The sequence below is a fragment of the Delphinus delphis genome, chromosome 2, assembly GCF_949987515.2.
Source record: "Delphinus delphis chromosome 2, mDelDel1.2, whole genome shotgun sequence".
In the NCBI taxonomy this organism is placed as follows: domain Eukaryota; kingdom Metazoa; phylum Chordata; class Mammalia; order Artiodactyla; family Delphinidae; genus Delphinus; species Delphinus delphis.
Genome location: NC_082684.1, coordinates 1,348,460 through 1,366,473, shown reverse-complemented (window position 1 = coordinate 1,366,473; position 18,014 = coordinate 1,348,460). Strand labels below are relative to the sequence as shown.

The window sequence follows — 18,014 nt, the reverse complement described above, 5'->3', positions numbered from 1 at the left end:
CAGCTGCCGCCGTCTCAGCTGGGAGCAGCCTCCCCTGTCCCCGACCCCTCCTGCCAGGACTCAGGAGCAGCCCGGCCCCGACCGTCTGGGCCCAGCGGGGCTCGACAAGCAGCGGGGAGGGTCTTCTGCCTGCACGTGGCCAAAGCGCTCCTTCATCAGCTCCTGGCTCACCGCCGCCCTCACTCCAAAGCGCTCCTTCATCAGCTCCTGGCTCACCGCCGCCCTCACTCCAAAGCGCTCCTTCATCAGCTCCTGGCTCACCACCGCCCTCACGCCGAGCACCAGTTACATACGAGGCAGCTGGTGCTCAGACCAAGGAGGGCCATAAACGCTGAGGAAAAGACCGGAAGCGGCAGGGCCAGCCTGGCCTCGGACACGACAGCTCCTCTGGGTCTGGGAGAGAGTTAGGATTGCTGGGGCCACCAGTGACAGCAGGCAGCGCACCCTCCTGGCTGGGAGCCTACAGAGCCCAGCCCTTCCGTGGCCCTGGACGCAGCAGCCGTACCCACTGTACAGCTGAGAACACTGAGGTCCGTGCGCCCGGTCCATCTGGTCAGCAGTCTGGGCCCTTCACCGTGAGAGCAGAGGGGTCTGGGGGCCGGCCTGGACCAGTGTTCCGGAGCCCCTACCCACCCCCGGGCCTGATGAGGGAGGTGGCACGCCCGTCCGCAGGGCACAGGGCCACACTGCCGGCTTTCCGGCTCCTCGCCTTCTCGCTCTGGCCCTGGCTTCCCCCGCCGGAGCCCGTGTGGACGGGCCGCCCCCCCACATCAGCTCCTGGCACACCCAGGCTCATCCTGGAAAGCGTCTGCGAGTCCCCCGAATCCCGCTTCCACCAGGACCTCCGCCTCCTTGGCGTGTCTTCCTGCAGCAGCGACAGACAGCGGGTCACCAACCTGCCCCTGCCCAGGGGACGGGAGGGACTCGGGGAGGCCCCAGCTCAGGGGCTAGATCCCCCAGAGTGTGCTGTGTGCAGGGGGAGCTGAGTTTCTCCAGGGGGAAGGTGACTCTGGGCCTTTGTGATTCCCACAGGGCCCAGCCCCCGTGTCCGCAAGTAGAGGGGGCAAAAAAGAAACAGTACAAGAAGGAGGCCTTTGGGACTTCCCTGGCGGTCCAGTGGTTAGGACTCCGTGCTTCCACTGCAGGGGGCACGGGTTCGATCCCTGGTCAGGGAACTAAGATCCCACATGCCGCCGCACGGCACGGCCAAAAGAAGTAAGTACGTAAACAATTCTGAAGAAAGAATGAGGCCTTCAGTAAACACGCCTAGTCCGTGCCTTCCCCCAGGTGTCTCCAGGGGTGGCCGCGGGACCCTGTCTATGTCTCCTCGTCAGAGAGGGCACGTGTGTGCACATATCCTCTGTCCCGTCGCACGCAGGAGCACGAGGTCTGTTCCCCACACACACACACGTGTGCCATCTCAAGTGCGTCCTGGCCAGCTGATGGGAGGGCTCCAAGGAGGACCGAGGAGTCAGAGAGGACAGCCGAGCGGACGCCGCTGTGGCAGGGCAGTGTGGCTGCACAGGTGCGAGCGTGAGGTGCCCACACGGGGGATGCAGGAGGCGTGGTCACCTGTGGCCGCACACCTGAGCCTTCCCCGAGCCTCTGGCTGTCTGTGGAGCAGGCTTACCGGGAGTCCGAAGCCGGCGCCCTCAGTCACGTACTCGTAGACGGGCGAGGACCCCTGTGGCCGGGGCCGAATGATCTCATCCACAGACCCTTCCGTCACCTGGCAGGAGGAGAGAATCAGGTCACCCTCAGCCACTTGGGCTCTGCTCAAGTCCAGGAAAGGAGGGGGTGGGGGCTACGAGTGGGGCACATCCTCCCTGGACCTCACTTACGGACTGGTCCTCTGCGGTTTCTGCATCTGGCTCTTCAGGCTGCAACTGCCGGCCAGACGCTGCAAAGGGAAAGGAGGAGTCAGTGGAGGCTTGCAGGTGGGCAGAGCAGAGGGTGGAGCTGGGGGCAGGGGCCCAGGAGAGGCTGTGTACCACAGAGGTGGTGTAACCCTGGACCCTGGGTCTGGGAGCACATGCAGGGGTCGGGGGAGGACACACAGCCCCTGAGCCAGGGAGAGTGTGAGATCAGGTGTGATGGCAGTGAGCCAGGACAGACAAAGTAGATGGCTTCACAGAGTTAGTCACAGAAAGTTACTAAACAAACACACAAACAAAGCAATAACTACCACCCTGACGGGGAGAGTCAGGATCCAGAGTTACTATAATAATGTCCAGCGTTCAATAGAAAACTACATGACATGTACAGAATCAAGCAGGTAGGATCCACACTGAGGAGCAGAGCAGTTAATGGAAACAATCTTCGAATGTCCACAGCTGTTGAATTCGGCACAGACTCCAAAGCAACATTCATAAATTTATTCAAAAAAGTGAAGGAGACCATGTTTAAAGAATTAATGAAAAATATGATGACAATGGCCCAATGAAGAAAGAATGTCATAAAGAAATAGAAATTATATTAAGAAAAAAGAAAAAAGCCAAATGGAAACTCTGAAGTTGAAAGTTTCCTAGAGGGGCTCAATAGAGGGCTGAGATGCCAGTGGAAGGAAGCAAAAAACTTGTAGGTTAGGGGAATTCCCTGGCAGTCCAGTGGTTAGGACTCGGCACTTTCACTGCCAGGGCGCAGGTTCAATCCCTGGTTGGGGAACTAAGATCCCTCAAGACACACAGTGCAGCCAGAAAAAACAAAAAATGACCAAACAAAACAAAAAACTTGTAGATTGATAGAAATTAACCAATTTGAAGAACAAGGGGAAAAGGATTGAAGGAAAATGAATAGAGCCTCAGAGATCTGTGAGATGACATTAAGAACACCAATATATGTGTAGTTGAAGTCTCAGAAGGAAACGAGAGAGAGAGAGAGAGAGAGAGAGAGAGAGAGAGGCAGGAAAAAATGTTTGAAAGAATAATGGCTAAAAACAATCTATGGATCTCAGAAGCTCAACAAACCCCAGTAGGATAAACACAAAGGGATCCAGACCTGGACAATCACATCAAAATGTTCAAGGGAAAGAGAAAAATTTGAAAGCAACAAGAGAGAAGTGGCCCATCACATTTACCAGTACAGCAATACAATTACTAGTCAACACCACAGAAGCTAGAAAAAAGCGGAACAGTATATTCAAATTGCTGAAAGAAAAACTTTGTTAACCATGAATTCTACATCTAGCAAACTGTCCTTCAAAAATAAAGGCAAAATAGGGACTTCCCTGGTGGCACAGGGGTTAAGAATCCGCCTGCCAGTGCAGGGGACATGGGTTCAAGCCCTGGCCCAGGAAGATCCCACATGCCACAGAGCAACTAAGCCCATGTGCCACAACTACTGAGCTTGCACTCTAGAACCTGTGAGCCACAACTACTGAAGCCCGTGCACCTAGTGCCCATGCTCCACAACAAGAGAAGCCACCGCAATGAGAAGCTCACGCACCGCAATGAAGAGAGTGCCCCGCTCACCGCAACTAGAGAAAGCCCGTGCGCAGCAATGAAGACCCAATGCAGCCAAAAATAAATAAATGAAATAAATAAATTTATTTTAAAAAAAGATGAAAAAGATGTGTAGCTAGTAAGTCAGTAGTGGAAATAAAATGCAATACTAAAAATACACGTTGTTTTATACATATATATAATGTATATAAATAATTTACATTAATATATAAAGTTAATATATAATTAATTATATATAACGTATACATCTATATTCATTTATAGATACAAAATTTATATTTATATATGTAATATATGTTATTAAGTAATTATATACCTGTGTATATATTTAATTAATTCTAAAACAAGACAAGGAACCAGGGAAAGAGGAGCAAAGGATGGATGGAATAAAATAGAAAGCAATTAGCAAGATGGTAGGATTTAAACCAGCCATTTTGACAATACATTAAATATAAAAGGACTTAAAATTCCAATCAAAAAGGTAGAGATTAAATTTAAAAAGCAAGACCTGACTACATGCTATCTAGGAGAAATGGACTATAAACAAAAAGAAGTTAAAAGAAAAGGAAATAAAAAATACATACAGTGCAAAAACTAATCATTTCATAATAATAAAGGGCACAATTCATAAAAAAAAATAATAACAAACCTAAGTCTGTATATACCTAGTAACAGAGGCTAAAAGCACTGAAGTGAAAGCTAGCAAAAATGAAAGGACAAAAAAGACAAATCCACAATTACAGTAGAGATTGTAACATTCCTCTCAGTAATCGATAACCTTACAAGACAGAATAGGTAAGAACACTGATCCACCCATCAACCAATGAGGCCACGGCGGAGATCACCCCTCCTGACAAGAGCAGAGCACACATTCGTCTTAAGTGCACATGGGACATTCACCAAGATAGATCATAGGCTAGCTCATTTAAATGTCTCAGTAAATTTAAAATAATTAAGACCATTTCAAATCAGCTAGGTATTTTCTCTGACTCTCAACGGAATCAAGACGGTACAGTATAACCACAAATATCAGTGAAAACGAATAGGAAGTCCAGAATGGTCCCACACTTTGTAAGATCAGTTAACTTTTGACAAAGCAGCCAAGTTATTTCAATAGAAAAATAATAGTCTTTTCAGCAATGGTGCTGGGACAAGTAGATATTTATTTGGGGAAAAAAACCCTAGACCCTTACAACATAGCACATGTAAAAATTAACTCAAAATGAATCATAGAGCTAAATGTAAAACTTAAAACTTCTAGAAGAAAACACAGGAGAAATTCTTCACCACCTTGGCGGGGAGGCAGTGTTTTCTTAGGCAGGATACAAAAGTGTGAATCATAAAAGAAAATCTGATCAATATATTTCATCATAATTAAATACTTCTAGTCTTGAAAGACATTCTTTAGAAAATGAAAAGGCAAATTCAATATATCCGACAAAGAACTTGCATCCAGAAGAATTTCTGCAAATGAATAGAAAAAGACAAAAAATAAAAAAAACCTCAATTAAAAGTGGGCAAAAGATTTAAACAGACACTTCACAAAAGAAGATGTACCAGTAAGCACGGAAAAGATGGTCAACTTCTTTAGTCGTCAGGGAAATGCAAATTATTAATAAAACCAATGGCACAAAACAAAGGTCCCGGAACCAGACTCATACAGATATAGCGCTGTGGGAAAGTAATGATCTTTTCAGTCAGCAGTGTGGGGTCCACTGGAAATTCACAGGGAATAATATTGATATCGACCCCTAGGTCAGCCCCAGGAAGTATTAATTCCATGTGGATTGCAGATCCAAAGTTTAACGATACAGTTTCCAGAAGATAAACCAAAATGACACTGGAGATAGGGAAACAATTCTTAACCAGGACACAGACAGCACTAGCCTTAAAGGAAACAACTAATTGTTAAAATTATTAAATTAGGGACTTGCCTGGTGGCACCGTGGTTAAGAATCCAATGCAGGGGACACGGGTTCGACCCCTGGTCGGGAAGTAAGATCCCACATGATGTGCAGCACCGCCAAAAAAAACAGTAGAACGAAAAAGACTTGGGAGTCTCTGTCCGATGAACTGCGTCCACAGACAGTGTGGGTGAATTTCCCAAACTTAGTGCTGCAATAGAGCTAGACATAAAGAGCTCAGGCAGAACCCGCTGCGCGCAGTTCACAGGTGCACTGGTGCTGGAAGCCCTTTGGGAGGGGGCAGGCCAGCGGGGGAGAGGCCTCTGGTGAGGATAAGGGGCACTGGTTACACCAGTGTGGCCACTTTGGGAAAATGCATCCAGCTACACACATACGATTTGTACCTTTCCCAAAAACTGTTTAAATTCTACATAAAATTGAAATGAGGAAATTATAAACTTTATGCCAATAAATCTGAAAATGTAGAGGGATTGGACATATTCCTGGAGAAATAACTGCGAGCACCGCGCAAGGGGAAACAGGCTCCGCAATAGCCCTGTGATGGTTCAGCAACAAAAGCCCTTCCTTAAAACCGGTCCACAGGCACCTCCGGGCCCAGCGCCCCCAGAATTGTCCTCAGTATTCCAGGAGAAGCAGCCCAGGATCTCACACTAGGTCTGGCCCTGGGCTCAGCCACACCGTCTGCGTCTGTGACTGCATTGCTGGTGAGGAGGGGACACGGGTGCCCACTCCCAACCCACCGCAGCCAGCAGGGCTCAGAGCCGGGAGGGAATCCCTGTCCCACGGGCCGGGCAGCCGGCATGGGCACCAGGCGCGTCCCAGCCCCCGTGGAACACACGGGGGAAGCCCAGTCCTGGCGGGGTGCAGGTTTGGCTGCTGCCCCCTGGCCAATTTGCTGTGTGACCCTGAGCAAGCCTGTCCCTTCTCTGAGCCCTGATTTCCCCATGGATGTCAGAGGGCTACTCTGCCCACCCAGAAGCCCAGAGGGACCGCAGGGAGTGGGAGGTGGGCGGAGAGGAGGTTGTGGAGGAGGCGGAGGGGCGGTGGGGGGGGGGGAGCGCGGCGGGGAGGGGGGAGCGAGTCCCAGGCTGATTCAGGCCCCGCCCCCGGGAGCAGTGGCGATCAAAGCCTGTCCCCCACCGAGCCCGCTGCCCTGCGCGGAAGCCAAGGGCAACGGCAGCTGACCCCACTCTCTCCGGCCGCAGTTCCCCTTCCAGTTCTGCCGAGACCCTCACCCCCAGCCGCAAAGTGGGCGCGCTGTGGGTGAGCAACGAGGAATCTGAGGCTGGGGGAGGGGAAGCCACTGGCCCGAGGGGGCTCAGCCCGCGGGGCTGCGCGGGGACTAGACGCGGCGGGCGGAGTCCAGGGTGGCCGCGCTCCCACCCCGGCCATCCCGGGACCGGTCATTGCGGGGCTGCCTCTCTCGCCCTGTGACCGGCTGGGGGTGTCGGAGGGTCCCCACCGGCCTGGGCTCGGGGCTGGGGCAGCCGGCAGAGCGGCGGGGAGGTCTGCGGAGCTGCGCGGACGCGCCCAGAAAGGCAGCCCGGCCTCCCCTGAGCCCCACAGCTTTTTCTGAGTCACCGCAAGGCAAGGCCCGGACTGCCCTCCGCGCGGGGCAGGCAGGTGTGTCCCTGGGGGCGAGGGCGGCGGTCCGCCCAGACCTGGGAAGGCTCTGGACCGCGGCTGCTGGAGGATGGGACCCCGAGCGGCTGTGCGGTCGCGCCAGCCAGCGGGGCCTTGAGCTGGGCGCTGTGTGTCGGGGGCGGTGCGGTGGAAGGTCCCGAATTCGGGCGGGGACACCCGGGCCCTGAGAAGCCGTACCCCCAGATCCGCTCCAGGGCAGGGGTGAGGAAAGGTGTTAACAGCCGGGAACCTGGGGACGGGGGAGGCTCAGCCAGCCCTGCTCCAGCTGGACCACCGCGCCTGCCTCTGGGCCCCCACCCGGCCCAGTCCTGCCCTCCCAGCCACCTGCTTGGGTGCAAGAGCCCTACACCCGAGGTAGGAACAGAAAGCGGGGCTCGGGGAGGCGGGGACAGGCCTCGCCCAAGGTCAGACCGCTGGGAAGATGCCCGGCGGGTCCCTCTGCACCCTTAGGACAGAGCCCCAGGCTGGTTGGAGCCTGGCCGAGATGCACAAACAGGAAGGAGGAAATCCTGCCTGCCACAGGGCAAGGCCGCCAGCAGCCCTGCCAGCCTCAGACGTGCCCCTGGGGAGGGAAAAGGAGGCACTCAAGCACCCCCCAGAGCACTGTCCTGACAGTCCCCATGTCCTGAGGGCCCCACCCCCTGAGTGCAAGGGAGGTGTCCTAACAGCCTGCCTGGCCTGGCCTTGGCCCCACAGATAGCCCAGACCCAGCAGTCGCCTCGAATAATGACTAATAAAATAAGGTCACCAAAGCCCCACTTTACAGAGAAGGATGTGGAGGTGACATGCTGGCGCCTGGTACGTCGCCAAATGCCCTTCCCCCCGTCCTCGAGGCTCAAGGCCCTGCTGTGGCCCCAGCACCCTGGTTGGGCTACGTGTCCATCCAGCCCCTCACCCTAACTCTTCCATGGCCTCAAACACTACCTACCGGGGGCCTTGGGTGCGGGGCGTGGTTGGCACCAGGCCAGCTGAAAAGCTTCGCTCCCGGGAATTGTAATATTCTGGGGTGGGACCTCCAGGAAGTGAGTCTATGGAGGGGGCAGAGCCGAGATGTGCGATGCCGGCTGAGGGGGACCTGGTGGAGGGGGTGCAGAAAGGGGGCATTTGCCTGGCTGACTTCCCCATACTCACCTTGCCCTTTGGGCCCCGGACTGAGTTGGGGCCTCTCCCGCCAGCCCCCAGCCAACTGGGGCTTCTTAGGGGGCCCAGAGCAGGGCCACTCGTGGGTGTGGCAGTTTTGCTTAAACAGAACCCAAGTTTGCATCCAAACTGGCCGCTGCCAGGGCCCAGCTCCAGCCTCCAAGTGGGGCCGGGCGTGGGCGCAAGTTGGTGTGTCACGAGGGCAGCGGTGGGGCTGGGGGACTGTGAGAGCGGTGGGGAGGAGAGCTGCGAGCAAAGGAGGGCCCTAGATAGTGGCCTGAGTGTCCAGCCTTGGGTGCGCGTGCGCGTGTGTGTTTATGAGCACGAGGGCGTCTGCTCACGGGGTGTTCGTGCTTGTGCTGGGTGTGTGTGTGAACGTGCACAGCCTCAGCTGAGGCCCCCGGCCGGCCCAGGGAGCCGAGAGAGTGGGAGCCCCGGATGTAGGCTCCCTCCTCGGGGGATGCTGGTGCCCACAGGGGCGCACGGGACGCTCGGCCTCACCCCATCCTGGAACCCCACGAGGAAAGTGCCGAGCTCGGCTGACTTGTCATGAGACCGTCAGACTTTCTGAAGCAACACCCACGGGCAGCCGAGGGCCCGCCCCGCCTCCCCAGCATTTCCCAAGATGAGCCTGCTGCACAGGGGGGCATCCCAGCCTCCTGCTCTGCCTCCAAGGCTTCGGGAGGGCCCAGGAACCAGCCTCGGCCTGCCCGGGCCTGGAGGCCAGCACTCCTCACCCGCCCCGCGGCCACTGCCACTGCAGCCGCAGCAGCAACCAGTTTTCCCATCGCCCTCTCCGGCCTGTCAGTCCTCCTGGCCCGCCAACATCGGCAGCCTCCCCAGTCTGCACCGCTGCTGCCTGGGCCCCAGACCTCCGGAGCTGAGCTCCAGAGCAGGCTCTGCCCCGACCTCTGTCCTTTCCACATGCAGTTTCCTCCGCTTGGCCACCCTGTCATCATCTCTGGCCGCTGCCTGGTCCCTGGTCCCTAGAGCAGTCTCACAAACGTTCAGAGCCCGGCCCCCACTAGGTGAACGCTAGTGCTGGGCACAGGTGGGCAGAGGAAGGGAAGGTGAGTCCCGCCCAGCCTGAGGGCGCAGCGGGGTCTCGAGGGCTGGGAGGGGCAGCAGGTGGGCCCGGCGCTTCTCCTCCTGCACCTGGAGACACCGAGACCGGAAGCAGGCCCACCAGTCCACCACCTCCCTGGGCCCGGCAGCCGAAAGGAGCATCCCCACCTCCTGTCCACCCCAACAGGACCAGCGGGCCCGAGTCTCCTTCTCTCTGGGCTGAAAGGCCAGCACCTAGATGCCCAGCATGGTGTGACCCTGTGACAGGGCAGCCCACCACCACGGACACCCCCCCCGCCCACCTGGCACCTGCAGGTAAGCGTGTCTGAAGCACCCTCCCGCCACCCCCCAGGGCTCCCAGTGCACCAAACGGCCATCTTCTGAGGACCCCCTGCAGGCCACACGGCCCAGCCTTGGGGATCTGCCTGTCCTGGGACTGAAATGGCCATGCTGGTGCCCTTGAGCACCCTCCAACATCGGCTGGAGCTGAAGCAGGGCAGAGTCAGGGAGATGCCCGGCCTGGCTCTGCCACCCCCCACCCCTGTGCCCCCACCCTCCACCTGCTGGGTGGTGAGGTGATCAGGTGCCCCAGGGCTAAACCCAGGAAGGCAGGGGACAGGGGGCGCAGGGTGGGCACAGAAGACAGCGCAGCCACTTACCGAGCCCGACGTCCTCCCAACTTGCCCAGAGGTGAAGGTCCCAGGTTTGCAGCTCCCTCTGGCCGTCCTCCCCACTCCTCGCCTCCACAGCCCCTCCCTCCACCGCCCCGCCCACAGGCCCCTTCTCTGCTGTGCCAAGAGCCCGCCAAGCCCCCTGCCAAGCCCCCTTCGCCCTACCAGAGGGACTGGGCGGGTCCCCTTACAGGCCCCCACAGCTGGGCCAGGCCCCCGCCCCTCCCCCAGAGCGCCCCCGGACTGGGGGAGGAGACACCGCCCAGCTCGGGGTGTGTGAGTCACTACACCGCCCCGGTCCAGTCTAGTCCTGCTGTGTGGACAGACTCAGATGTCACACAGGACCGTTCGGCAGGCTGTGCACGAGCCTGGGACAGAGGCTGAGGGCTGTCGGGCTGGGGGTACAGGGGAGGGGTGTGGAGGCATAGCCCAAGGCGGGGACGGAGGCCCTTCCAGGAGGGAGCCAGGATGGGCACAGGCTACTGCTGCCTCTGGAACCTCAGTGCTGCACGGCCCCCCAGGCTCTGCTGAGACCACTGCCCAGGGCACAGCCAGCCCCTTCCACAGCCAAGGCCACAAAGGCCAGAGCGGGGCCAGACCAAGCCCACCCACGGCCTGGGCCAGTGGCCTTGGGGAAGGTGGCCTTGGCCACTGCCCCCCTGCCCATGCCCTTGGAGGGTGGGTCCCCGGAACCAGCAGTTTTAACCACCCCCTCCCCAGTCGTCGCCCAACTCCCCCGCTCCCCAGACCCCACCTGCCGGGCCTGCCCCCTCCTGTCACCTCACCCTTCTGCCCCCAGGACTCCCAGCTCCTGCCCTGGGGGACCCCTGAGGGGGGCGGGAGAACGCGGATTCTGGTTCCAAGGCCCCTCCCAGCTCCAGGAGCCCAGGCAGGCCCGGCAGGCCTATCTGCAGATCTGCTGCTGGTCCGGGGGCTGCCCTGCCCTGCGCCTCTCAGCCCCGTGGGGTGGGGCCCAGCTGGCTGCGGGCACCTGCACCCCACAAGCAGGTCGGAGCAGGCTGGCACAGCTGAGGGGCCCAGGCTGGGGTTCAAGGGTGGCGATGGGTCAGCCCGAACCTGCACCTACACCCCCACCAGACACACCAGGCCTGCAACGGTGGCCGCAGAGCTGAGGGCTCCTTGCTGAGGGCAACAGGCACCGGAAGCAGCTGCTGGGAGGCCGGGCCCCACCAGGACAGGGGAAGCCCGGAGCGACCTGAGGTGGGGTGACAGCAGGGGAAGGCCCCCGGCCGCTCGGAGGGCTCCCGGGTAGGCGGAGGGCTCCACCAGCTCGAGGCCAGTTCCCGGCACTGCTGGGAACACTGGGTGAGAGGCCTGAAGGAGGAAAAGCACCCAGGGCCCCCCCGGCCTGTCCCCCGTGAAAACCTAACGGTCATAAAAGACTCTAGTCACACTGAGACAGGAAACCGGCCAGGCCTGCTGGCCAGTGACCTCACCTACCCCACCGGCCCACACAGTTCTCACCTGGGAATTCTTTGTTTACTGCTTGACACCCCACCAGACTGTTACCGACACCCCCAAACGCCCCGCCCCCGGGCAGGGCCGGGCCTGCTGACTCAGCTGGGAGGCGGGGGTAGACGCTGGCACGGAGCAGGGTCACCCCACCCCGCCTCGTCCCCTCTGAGCCTGGGCGCTCCATCACAATGAAGCCGTCCGCCATCCTCCTGAACCCTCTACCACCTCCCCTGCGGCCACCCGCCGGGCCCTGGACCATTGTGACAGCCTCTGCCGGGCTCCCGTCTCCTGCGGCCAGGCACCCCCACCCACTGGCTGGAGGAGGCCTCGGCCACACTCTCCCCGACACCCTATGCTCTGACCCCGCCCCCCACAAGCCCTCTCCAGACTCCAGCATCCACCTGCCCGGCTCAGACCCTGGACTCGCTCCCTCAGGAGGCCAGCGCCAGCAGCCCTTGCCGTGCTGTGCGGGGGCAGCTCCAGGGCGATGGGAAGTGGCTGGGGAGGGAAGGAGTCAGCTGCTGGCACGGGGCTCTGGGTCAGGACCACTGTGACCCGGTAGCGGCGAGAGTCAGGGGGCCACTCCTCACCACGCCCCTGGGCTGGTGTCAGTCCCGCAGGCTGTACCTGGCTCCCCAGCGGATAAGGGCTCTGGGTGAGGAGGCCCTGTCCACCCACCTTGGCTCCCGGGGACCCCACCTGCCGGGCCCCTGGCTCCAGGCAGGTGCTGGGCCAGCTGGAGGGACGCTGGCCGGGCAGCTGCTGCGCTGCCACAGCTCCTGGCCTGGATGCGGGCTGCCCAGCACGCGTCCGCCGACCCCCGCTGCACCGGCAGCCGCAGCTCAGAGCCGCCAGGACTCCAGGCCCTTGGAGTCACTGTGGGAAAGGGCGGGGCGGGGCCAGGGGCGGCTGATGGTGAATCCGCCGGCGAGGAGGTCGGGGCAAGCGTGGCATTCTCAGGGCATGTGTCACGGAGGAGCCCGCAGGTGCTGCCACCCAGGAGCAAGGCCTGCCGGGGCGGGGGTGCGGGAGGAGCCGCCTGGAGGGGTCCTGCATTCAGGTGCCGGGTGGGAGGCCACCCTCTTCCCGCCTGGAAGGGTCTGGCAGCACTGGCAGCTCTTGGGAAACAAGGGCACCAGCCAGGGTCGGGGGAGGAGTAGGAGGGGCGGGGCCCCCAGAGCCCAGTATGGGCAGCCCACGGTCTGACCCCCACCCTGGGGTGGGCAGCCAGCCGGAGGCTTGAGCCCCAAACAAAGTAGCCTTGACCTGGCCCAGCGGGGCCTCACCTCCGGGGCCTCCAGCCCACGCAGACACCGGCACCTGGGTGGACCCTCCAGTGGACAACGGGGCTGAGCGAGCCTGTCACCGCACTGTTGTGACAGGGAGGCCCAAATAAGGATCCCACCCCAGGTTTCCTGGCCCGCTCCTTTCTGAGCCTCGGCCATCCTCTCGGCAATGGACACCCACATCCGGTGCTGTGTCCGGGCAGGAGCCCATCTTGGACCTTCCGGGGACTCCTGGCAGTTCAACCAGCTAAGAAGGTGGAAAGCCCGCCTCTGCTGGCGGCTGGGAGCCACAGCTCCGCCTACCGCTCCAGCAGCAGCCCTGGGCGCGACGCGCCGGCGAGTGTCTACGGCCAAGCTCTCTGGGGAGGGGCCCAACGCCGCGCCTCACCCTCGGGTACACACACTGGGTCCTCCGGCTCCCCGCAGGGCAGGAACCAGGTGAGCAGTGGGCACGGTGGGACGCCACCTCCCACCCTGCCCGGGCCCCTCAGGCCTCCTGGGCCCAGCTCCATCTTTCCATTTTAGAAAGTGCTTCTGACTATTAAATATTTATCCCAGCGAGGTGGACCTTTAGCGCCCAGCCGCCTGTGCCTCCAAAGAAAGAAAAAGGGAAACCTGAGGAAGAGGCCAGGCGGGCAGGCAGGGCCTGGAGGTGCCCCTGAAGGCGCCCGGTGTGCCCGGACCCGGCCAGGAGGGGCAGCTGCGCTTAGAATGGGGAGGGGCTCAGGGGAGCGTGGCCAGCTCTCGCGTGTGTGCAGCTGAGGCTCCCCGTCCACCCTCCCCACCCTCAGCCTCAGCTCCTCGATGCCCCTCCTCCGCCCTGCTGGGCCTTATCCCTTCCCATGGGACCTGCCCTGAAACCCTCTGAGGCTCCCCGGTGCCCTTGGAACATAGCCCTCCCGCCTAACAGCACGGTCCCTACACCTCTCCACCCTTAACCCCACCCCCATCCCCAGACCCACCCTGTTAAGCTACGTGCTGCTCCCCAGTCAACATTCTCTCCAGGCCTCTTGCACACGATGCCGCATCAGGCAGCCCTTCCTCCTGGAAGCCCTCCCTGACTTCCCTGTGCACCGAGGTGGCACTGATGGCAGAAGCCCCACCTGTCTCACCTTTGATGAATGAACACTGGTGAATCCCTGCTCCCCAATGTGTGAACATCTAAGGCCCAGAGCCCCTGGGATGCACAGATGGACGGGTGGGTGGACAGGCAACCCCGCTTCGCATTAGCCCTAGGCGTAGGGTCTGCCTCCTCCTGCTCCTGTCCAGGCAGAGGGCCAAGCTGGGGAAATCTGGGCTTTTCACCCCTGAAATGGGTGGCGGGGGCCCCCAGATGGCCCATGCCCCACTCCACCTCCCTGGGGTTCTCCTCGCTGGGACCTCCACTTCCCCACCCCCAGGCAAAGCAGCCCCAGTCTGAACCTGAAACACAGCCTTTCAGCAAAGGCAGTCACAAGAGAAGATAGAGAGAGGGTTGGAGTCTGAAGGAGAGCAATCCAGGGGGTTTCCTGGAGGAGGCAGCTCCTGGCTGGGCCCAGCATGGAAGACTGGCCAGAGGGAGAGAAGGCCATGGCCTTCACAAGGGCAAGGCCATGATCAGCCCCAGGTGGAGTGGGCGCACAGTGGGAGGCAGGTGGTTTGGGGCACTGGACCCTCCTATCCACTCCTGGGCCCCACCCTGCTTCCTGAGGCTGGATCTAGGCTATCCAGAGTGTTTCTCCACAAAGAGAAGAAGTGGGGGTGCTGTCAGGAACCCGTATGCTATCACCAGCGGTGGCTTTCAGAATCGTCCTCATTAAAGTGTCAGGAGGGTCGGTGCTCCTGCCCAGGATGGCCTCTGAGGCCTCTTCTCTGTGCCCGGCCTTGTGGGCCCCCTGCCTGGTGGGGCAGGGCAGCATCAGAGCGTGTGGCATGGCTGCTCTGACCCCTGTGGAGGTCAGAGAGGCTCCACTTTGGTTCGGGGCTCTGCCTCACTGCTCTGAAACTCAGTGTCCCTGTCTGCAAAATGGGGACACAGCCCTCTGCCAGTGTGGACAACCCAGGCAAAGCCACCAGTTTGGACTGCTCACTGGAGCCACCCCTTGGCCTCCCTGGCTACACGGCTCTACCTCTCTGCCCCGCCTGGGCCGTGAGCAGCCATGGTCGCTCCTGTTCATAGATTCGAGATCCAGCCGTAGCCCAGAGTCCAGGCCTGTGCGGAGGCCACCGGCCCTGTTCAGAAGGGTGAGGCCACCACAGGGGATGCCCGACATTGCACTGCTTTCGGGAAAGGCCCCAGTGTTGCCGTGGCCCCCTGCCAGGGAGAGACCACCCAGATACGCCTCATGGTGTCATCTGCTCCTGGGGCTCTCTGACCCTTGTGGGGGCTTCTCAGGGTGGGTGTGGGAGGGGCCTCAGGCCAAGCCAGGGGATTGAAGGTGCAGCGCAGAGGCCCAGCCTGGGAGTTGGGGGCTCCCTATCAGTAGTCTAGCTGCCTAAGACCCAGCTCTGCCTCGGGAAGGAACCAGCTGCCCCTGGGATAGGAAAGGGGGGCCCATTCCAGGTGGAGGTCGCCTGGGAAGGCAGTAGTGGGGTGGGGGTGCGCGGGTGCTACTCAGACTGGCCAGGCACAGGGAGGCTAGGCGGGTCCTGGGCTGGTGTGTTCCCAGCACAGCCACCAGGGGGCAGCCTCCGAATGCAGGCTGGACCAGACATGGCTCCCTCCCCGGGGCCCCTGTCTGGGGCACCGACAGGATGTGGGAGGGGTCTTCAGAGGACCTGGAGGGACTGGTCCAGGAGGGCAGGTGTGGGCTGGGCAGAAACACGAGGGGCGGGGAGGGACGGGGAGGGCCTGCCCATCTCTGGCCTGCTAGGAGGGAACTGCAGCTGGAAAATGCCTGGACTGAATCCCCATGGCTCTGTATTAGGAATGCATGTTCCCTGGCCCCCTCAGAAGGATGGGGAAGCCTGGGAATCTGCATGCTGGACACAACCCCCCAGGGCCAGGTCTCCTGCCAACGCCCATGAAAGCCACTGACCTTGTTCCCTAAGAGGGGATGGTTTTGCAGGCTGGACACAAGGAGGAACTGCCCCAGAGGCCAGAGAACCACATGTCAGAGTAAGAATGAGGGCCTCAGCTGGGGAGGTGCTCCCAGCACAGGCCTCTGCAAGGCAGGAGGGTGGATAAGATGGCCTGAGACCCTGCAGCTTGGGAGTCTCCAGGCGGCCAGTAAGTGAGGAGAAGGCCATTGTGGGATGCGAGGCAGAGCAACGGCCCCAAGTCCTTTGGGCCCCGCTCCTCTCCCTGTGACGCGGCAGATTCCCAGGGATGTGGGCCAGGCCCGCCACAGTCAGGAAGAGGGGGCTAGGGACCCATGATTCTCCCGTTGGCTGTCCAGGGAGAATCGGGGTGCCTTGGGTTCCCACCTGGGCAAGGGAGGCCGAAACAGGAGGTCAGATGGGCTTCAGTGCTAACCAGATTAATGGGCAACAGAAGGGACCATGGGGGCTCCTGCTGCAGCTGAAGGGGAGCCCCACCCCCCCTGCATCAGCAGTGCCATCGTCATCGATCTCCGCTTTCCCCAGGGAGTGGGGTTCCACCTGTGCTAATGCAGTGTGGCGCCAGCCCCCCTTGCTGGCAGCTGGCCAGGTGTCCTGGGTGTGGCCAGGCTGCGGCATTACTGACCCTGGGCTGGAAAGACTGTCCCTGCCCCACCCCACCCTGCCCTCCACGATGCTGAGACACCCAGACCCTGGAACCAGGCCCAGTGCAGGGACAGACAGATGACAGACAGAGCACCTGGTTCTCATTCTGCGGCCAGAGGTGCAGAGGGAGGGGTCCTGCCCCATGGGCAACCCCCACCTACCCTTGCTCAGAACTGGGGGACCCTGTGGCCTGAGCTCTGACCCCACTCAGGCCCCTCACCAAGCCCCAGACCTCAGCCACCACCTAGCCAGTGAGCCAGCACACAGCAGCCACACGCTGGAGCCAGCCCAGCCCAGCCTAGCAGTCCTGGACCAAAGCCAACAACCCCAACTCCTGGTCCAGCCAGACTGCTCTCCCCAAAAGCAGATCAGAGGGCAGTCCTGGCGGCAGGTTCCCACCGCCTGCTGACCCACGGCAGTCATGCCCCACTTACACGTGCGGCCCGCCCCAGGCGGCTGCCTCTAGGGACAGCACACGTCCCAGAGGGCTACAGCAGGGGTACAGTTGACAGAGAGGGAGAGACAGACAGTGAGTTACAGAGAGGCGAGGAGTGACAGGGTGGTAGAGGCGCGTCAGCGACCCAGAGAAACAAAGTGAGCGGCAGGGATGGAGAGGGGTGGAAGGCCAAGGGACAGGGACAGGTAAGAGATGAGACGCAGGAGGAGGGAGGCACAGACCCGAGCAGCCCCCGAGGCGCAGAAACGCGCTCGAGACCGCGGGCCGGTCCCGGAGGCTCCCCCACCCTGGCCGGCGCCGCAGCCCACCCGCAACGCGCGCCCCAGGACCCGCCCGGCGCGCGCCCCGCGCGGAGCCCACCCGCCCCGAGGGGAGCGGGCTGCAGGCGGGGAGGAGGCGCACCGCTGCCGGGGGCTTCGGACCAGGTGGGCAGCATCATGTGGAAGCAGTCGCACATCTTGGCGGCCGGGCGGTGCTGGCCGGCGGCGGCCCGTCGCGTCCAGTCGCAGATCCCGGCTCCGCCGCGCGGGCGGCCAGGGTGCGGGCGAGCGCAGCGCTCTGCCTCCGCTGCCCTGCGATGCCGCTGGCTGCAGGCCGCGGAATGCGGGCAGAGCCGGCGCCCCCAACCCCGCCGCCGCCAGGACCCCGCCCGGGCCAGCCCAGCCCGAGCCCAGCCACTGCGGAGCGAGCGCGGGCGGAGCCGCCGGCCTCATTCAGCCCATTGGCTGCTGCCCGCCAGGCCACGCCCCCTAGTGGCCACGCCACGCCCCTGTCCCTCCGGGAACCGGCTTGACCCAGGCCCCGCCCACTAAGGCCCAGCCTCTCAGTCCGGACCCCGCCAACGTCCCACCTCCAGTCCGATCACCGGCACAGGCTCCGCGGCAGGCCCGCCCCTCCACTAGATTGGCCCCGCCCCGCGCCCCAACAGAGTCCTGAGTGTTGACTTTGGACGCCTGCCCGGGGGGGTCGGGGGTGGGGGGCCCGGGGGCGGTCCCCGGACGCCGCGCCAAGACTCCCGGACTTGACCTGCGCGCCGCAGTCTTGCCTTCCAGTCCGGAGACAAGACATTTCGGTCACAAGCTGGGGAGCAGGGCACCCTGGGCGAGGGCGTAGGGGCAGCGGAGCCCAGGGAGGCCACGGCATGTGATCTGACTCCACTAGCCCGGCCCTGGGGGCTCCTGGTCTGGAGGTGTGCGCAGCGGGGT

The 18,014-nt window shown here is 61.0% G+C and overlaps 1 protein-coding gene across 1 annotated transcript in view; it reads right to left on the bottom strand.

Moving 5' to 3' along the window:
- Positions 1-17,266, bottom strand: part of AHNAK2 (AHNAK nucleoprotein 2) — a 32,990-nt gene extending 15,724 nt beyond the window's left edge. Inside the window, exons 1-9 of the mRNA XM_060006405.1 lie at positions 17,212-17,266; positions 12,061-12,258; positions 11,842-11,930; positions 11,011-11,228; positions 7,959-8,105; positions 7,048-7,259; positions 1,842-1,900; positions 1,631-1,729; positions 793-865 (exon numbers count right to left, since the gene is read on the bottom strand). Of these exons, the coding sequence (XP_059862388.1) occupies positions 793-865; positions 1,631-1,729; positions 1,842-1,900; positions 7,048-7,259; positions 7,959-8,105; positions 11,011-11,228; positions 11,842-11,930; positions 12,061-12,258; positions 17,212-17,266 (1,150 nt within the window). The remainder of the gene's footprint in view (positions 1-792; positions 866-1,630; positions 1,730-1,841; positions 1,901-7,047; positions 7,260-7,958; positions 8,106-11,010; positions 11,229-11,841; positions 11,931-12,060; positions 12,259-17,211) is intronic.
- Positions 17,267-18,014: the final 748 nt, after the last annotated feature.